Source organism: Amphiura filiformis, unplaced genomic scaffold (assembly GCF_039555335.1).
Source record: "Amphiura filiformis unplaced genomic scaffold, Afil_fr2py scaffold_143, whole genome shotgun sequence".
Lineage (NCBI taxonomy): Eukaryota > Metazoa > Echinodermata > Ophiuroidea > Amphilepidida > Amphiuridae > Amphiura > Amphiura filiformis.
In genome coordinates, this window is record NW_027305607.1 from 4,039 (window position 1) to 10,323 (window position 6,285).

The 6,285-nt window shown below is 40.3% G+C and overlaps 1 protein-coding gene across 1 annotated transcript; it reads right to left on the reverse strand.

Annotated features, from left to right (window-relative positions):
• Positions 1–1,360: 1,360 nt before the first annotated feature.
• LOC140145124 (uncharacterized) lies at positions 1,361–6,074 on the reverse strand. The gene is made up of 5 exons (XM_072166902.1): positions 6,012–6,074; positions 3,579–3,879; positions 3,218–3,322; positions 2,830–2,836; positions 1,361–1,532 (listed from the first exon to the last, which is right to left on the reverse strand). Exons 1-5 carry the CDS (start codon positions 6,072–6,074, stop codon positions 1,361–1,363), a joined length of 648 nt encoding a protein of 215 aa, XP_072023003.1.
• Between the last annotated feature and the right edge of the window lie 211 nt (positions 6,075–6,285).

A 6,285-nucleotide genomic window follows, 5' to 3' on the forward strand; every position in this document is an offset into this window, starting at 1 on the left:
CAACAATTGTTAGCGTGAGTAGAGTATCCGTGTGTGAGGGACTGGGCTTAGAGCCGTGGAAGTGTGGAGTTCCTGTGGTGGAACATGAGCGGGGGCCTATGGTGCATGCGAGTGCGCTGAAGAGTGGGGCTAATTAGAAGTTCGGTCAGACCTCCAGAATAATCAAGAGTGGAGCAGTTGTAAATAAATTTTGTTGCAGTTTTAAGTTGTGGTTAAAGTTGTTTGAGGTTGTTGTGATTTCAAGTAAAATTAGACGTGTGGTTGAAATAATTTGGGAGATGTCTTCAACAGTGATCTTGGTGGTTGAGTGTGGAGTTAACGTGACTGCATGGTTCTTCAAATAACGTGTTTTTGACGGACGTGACAGGGAGAATGTACTTTGGGGCTCGTCACACTTATTTCCTTATAGGAGTATGGAAATGTCATCAGGACAACAGGGAGTCAATGAGAGTTCAAGGAGTTAGAGAATGTTGTGCCAAATTTGGATGGTGGTGATGTCTGTACATCATAGAACTCCTTTGTTACATTGACGACGATAGCTTGGTAGAGTCAAGGACACTTGGTTCGGAGTAAAGGTCCAGACCGTCCTATTCCAATGCAATCAAGTTGAGATGAGCTGACCAACCACACTCCCATGACCATGACTACGAAGAGAGTAGATGGTGGTGAAAGAGAGAGCGTGCTATAAGGTGGTGGCAGTAGGTGCGGTAAAGGAGGGCAAAAGAGAGGGAAGTAGTGAACAGCGGAAGGAAGAGTTAGGGAAAGTCGAGGGAAGTGGACAGTGGCAGTAGGTGAGGTAAAGGAGGGCAAAAGAGAGGGAAGTAGTGAACAGCGGAAGGAAGAGTTAGGGAAAGTCGAGGGAAGTGGACAGTGAGGAGTAGCAGAGAGACTAATGGGACGGTGAAACCCAAGATGGCGACGCCGGAAGCCTAAGCGGTTTCGATAATGCCACTAAAAGCAACTTCAGGGGAGGGGTAGAAGAATCCAGTGAAAATAGTGTTGTACACAAGTATGTAATTTATCTAGGAGGCAGTACTTAGACTTAAAAAAACGGAAAAATTATTTGGGTGAGACGTGAGTGGCGATTGGCACCATGAGTACGGACACGGATAGAATGCCGTTGCTGAAAGAGCGGTATTGGTCATCTTCATCTGGTAGAAGACTGTTCCCTTGCTGCCTGAACTATGATAAAATGCCGTCGCTGAGAGAGTGGTATTGATCATCTTCATCTGGTGGAAGACTGTTCCCTTGCTGCCTGAACTATGATAAAGTGCCGTCGCTGAGAGAGTGGTATTGGTCATCCTCATCTTGAAGAATGTTTTTCCCTTGGAGCCAGTGCTACTATAAAATGCTGCACTGATCATCCTTCCCCAGTGGGAGACCATCCCTTTGGCGTCTGTGCTTCGATGGAATGTCCTTGGGAGTTTAGTAATTGGTCTTCCAGTTCTCTCCAGTTGACAGTTCCATTCCCTCCGGTTCTGTCAGCGTTTCCCGCACCAATCATCATGCATAAAGCAAGGGGTAGTGGTGCCCTGTTAATGTAAATCACAAGGAGGAGTAGTATGTACGAAAGAGTTCAGAGCAATGGTTCCAGAAGTATACGTGTGGCTGCTAGTGTGAGGATACTTGGCAGAAGAACAGTCGAGTGAAGACATTTATAGATGGTGGGACCACCAGACTCTGTCTCAATTGAATAAGATGACTGGGTAGAGTGACGGTTACCACCAAACCGTCTCTTCTTACCAGTGCATTCCAATTAGGAATGAGTGACCGACCAAACCCTATGACCATGACACATACTTCAGAAGATGATAGCGGTTAGACATTCGAGTGGTTAATGATGACGGACAACCAGCATCGCAGATGTCAGAACTGACAGACTGATACAGACGATACCCATGAAGACTGCAGTTCAAGATTGAAGACTTAGGCCATTTCCATTAGTTAGGAGTAGAGGAGTAGAGTAGTGTAGTATTAAGATAAGGCAGCATTTACCAATGCCGTTTTTTGTTTGTTTTTGCGTCCATGTGCCAGGGACGGCACATTGTGGGAGGGGGGGCTGTGAAACGGTATTGGTAAATCGAGCCAAAACATATTATATTTGGGTAGTTACCTTTTCATTTTCCTACCCCCAAATTGTGTAGTATACCTTTAAATTTGATTTCTGGCACGGAGAATTGAAACCCGTATGTATGGTCGCTCTGCGCATGTTCGGTTCAATTAGGTGTCAACCGCGCTGCGCATGTTCGGTTCAATTAATTACTAGTATCTCCGTAGCCAATCAGCGTGCCGTACGTATTCAATCAATTATCTCCATATCCAATCAGAACGCGCGATGGCTGGGCCCTGCCAGGCTCCCGCGTGGAGATCTTTCTTTTACTCGTTGGATTCGATTGATAGAGCTTTGCTGCAGAGAGGGAGCTAGCTGTGTAGTATTGCAGAGGTAGTGGTAGTAGTAGGAAGCTAAAGTATAGAATAGGGGTGTGACTGAGTCTTGTATGTTGTAGTCTGGAGTTACATAAATAAAGTATTGTTGAAGTTGAATCGGAAAGACCCACTTGAAGAATTATTTAGATGCACTCCTGTTTGTAAAAGAAATCAAAGGTGGGGTTCTGCCCCCACGACTGGCCCACGCCTCAGTACAAAATTTTTCGTGTTCCCATTTTGGGAACTGGTGTCAAACCGGCCACCTGACCTTCATATACCAAGATACAGTCTAGCCAGGTTTACATTAAAAACACAAAGAGACATTACGCGCTTGCGTCGATCGGCCGTCCCGCCACAGGAGTGATCATAAATGAAAGAATTCAGAAGAGGTAAGAGGCTTACATGTATGCTGAAAATGGAAATTTCACCATCTTAACATACATTTTAAACTTAACTTATATGTATTCCATCCCAAAATGTCTGTTATTTATTTGTAAAAAGGAACAATTTACTACCTATGAGGTGAAACTATATTTTTGTTCAACATTTTTGAAAGGCTAATCTAACTTTGTTACTGTAATGGTCTAGATAGGTCATAAAAGTGCTGCGAAAAAGAAATTATAACAACATTCAAAGTGCTGTTGTTCATGATTTTATATTGAGTAAGATTCAAAATATTGTTTTTTGTTCATTGTTTCATGCATGAAAGGTAAATTAGCTAATGAAGTCGATTACACCTACAAATTGCTTTCTGCTAATGTGTAAGAGTATTAGAAAAAGAATAACTTACTTGATGAATCAAGCGATTCATCTTGAACTCTTTGATGTGGATGTACAACTTGAATCGAAGGCTTCACTCCCTCATCTGCTTCCTGATTTGTTTCACCTGATGAGCCTTAACATGCAAAATATATATCAAGAATTTTAAAAACCATAAAATTTGTGTAATTAATTACAATAATATAGTAATATATTAATTATATAATTAATTTCGCTTGAATAATTATTTAATTAATAGTAATTAAGTAGGGCCTATATAATTTATTAATTAATTATAAATTATTATATATTGATTAATTTAGAGTTAGACATCAATAATAAAATCACCTTCCTTTGTCTTGTATAATGTGACAAGAAGCAATTTTACCAACCTTTATTGTAGTTGTGTTTGTCCTCGATAGGTTTTACTTTTCTTGCATGCTTCATCAGCTGTGTCCTAAACGCTTTATAAGCCAATGGTAAATCAGGTTTCTTTTTCAGGAAGACAAACAACTTCTTCAGCTGGTCTTTCTCTTGTTCTTCATCTATTGCTTCTCTTTCAGACACATCTATGATACCTTCAAGCTCAAGATCATCCAGTACTTCGTCAAGTGGTAGGTTCTCCTCTACAAGACCCCTTCTTACCTCAGTGAGAATTCTGCTTACTGTACCTTTATCATCCATGATAAGAATCTGTAACAAAAACCAAAGAAGCAAACAAAATGAATACAGTCTCATCATTCATACTTTTTGTCTTTTTTTGCCGATACCATATGTTTTTCTTGTTAGTCAGATACAGACCATTCACTTGGTTGGAAGTATTAATAGGCTTCACAAATTGTGAATATGGGTGGTTTCTTATCAAATATTCTGCTGTAACTATGAAGTAACTCAAAGCGTGTAATGCATTGTTTATTTTTCACTTTTATTTAAGTTATAATTCGCTACTGTCTCTGATTATTAGTCCAAAGAGCAGCCCAAAATACCTCAAAAGTTTTTGTTTTTTACCGGAACTCATTAGGGTTGCACAAATGGCGCATTGTTTTAGTGTACTCTCTTTACATGTAGACCCAATATACTACAGGCTGTCTTGTGAACCCAATTTTGATTAATCGTGACATCATGGAATTTAAAAGGTCTATTTATTTGGACTTTTATATTTTCCTTGGTCTTAATCACTTTAAACTGGGGTGAGTGTGTGTGTGTGTGTGTGTGGGTGGGGGTGAAGGGAACAATAAAATAGCAATTGGTTGTTCCTATGTACGATACTTGGCACTAATTACACGCCACCGTTCAGAGATTATTCACGGTTTAGTGATCTCTCCTTAAACTACGCTAGCAGGGGGCACGAATATATTGTGAATATTATGACTGAAGAGGTTCATCAGGTCTGTTAGTTAAACAGCTAATAAAAGTTCTTTGTCAAGACCAAAGGAAAAACTTACGTTTTTCTGCTGACAGTTTTGCCAGAAACCTGACTTTCTCACAGCGATTGATGTTGTTATTGAGCCATCTGATTGGAGTGGGAATCAAGACCAACGTTGGAGACAGGAGTACTTCTGGTAAAACAATAACATCCGGCCGGGATTCCCGCTCCAAGCAGATGGATCAATAACAACATCAATCGCTTTGAGAAAGCCAGAAGGTTTCTGGTGAACCTGTCAGCACAAAAACGTAAGTTTTTCCTTCGGTCTTGACAAAGAACTTTTATTAGCGGTCAAATATCATGTTTACATTTCATTCTTTTACATATTTAGCAACAGAGTTTTTCATATGATGCAATGTAATCATCACATTGTAGGGAATTCCCAAGATAATCACAGATCTGACTGACTTTGTCATCGCAAATCAACTTACATGAGAGGGAATTATGACAGTCCTTCACTGCCTTTGCTATAGAATTTATGGTCCTAATAAACCTAATTCGTAGAAGGGGCTGTACAATAATTATGAGCCCTCCGGGGGGGTAAAATTTCCAAACGGCTCACCAAAAATCGCTTGCCCCCCTGGGCCCGCCAAATCGCTTGCCCCCCTCTCTCGGCCCGCCAAATATTCTTTGCCCCCCCCTTGAACATGCCAAATTTTGGGATCCCAAATTGCAAACCTTAAATGGTCTAGATGTGTTGTGACCGACAAGTGTTCAAACTTGCTTGTTAAATACAGTTCAGGCCAATAGTAATGGGGGGGGGGTCATTAGCACCAACCTTTTTTTTTACCCATCTTAAAATATGTAGATGACCTATCTAAACATGAAAACAGCAATGAATTTTTTTTAGATAGTTCTGACCCCCTGTACATACCCACTGAAAGTTTCAAATTAAGGTTGCCGAATTCGGCAGACTTGCATTGCTTTTAACACAGGGAACTCAGTGACCTACACACTTGTATTGCTATAACATAGGATATCGCTGATGAAATGGTAATTTTAGTGTCCACAATTGTTAGTTCACATATTTGAGCAGTTTATGGGTAATATGTACTTAATTTTATATAGTGGCATAGGGTGGTGTCAATCTGGGGGGGGGGGGGGCTGTGTAATATTTTCCACATGTAGGCAGCAACCTATATGGGGAGTAGTAGCGACGGCAGTTTTTTGAAATCATCATGTTTTACATCATCAGCCTTTGATGTGACATTTCAAATAAAGTTTCAAGGTGAATAAGTGATTGCTGATGGTTTTTATAATGCTTCATATAAAATATCACTTGTTTTTGGCATGATTTAGCTGCAGTGTTCTCTATTGTCTTGTTTCTTGTCTACACCACCTGCACTTGTATAGGTTCTATTCATAGTTTTGAGTGAGTGTAAGTCCTTAATTCTCCTACATTCAACTGCGCAATGTTTGAGATCTCTTTAACTCCAATGCCTTGTCCTCCTAGCTGTTTCATGTTCCAAACTTAAGTTATAGGCCTATTATGTTGTACAATTCGCTGTTCTCTTTGAATGAGCCTGATGGTCCGTTTTCTATTAATAGGCCTATATGACTTAAGTCTGCTGATTCAGCAGTTTTGTACTTACTTGATTTGATGAGTATATTTAGTTATTGTTCAGGTGGTCGTGTGTGGGGCCTACATATCGGAGATCATACTACTACTGCTT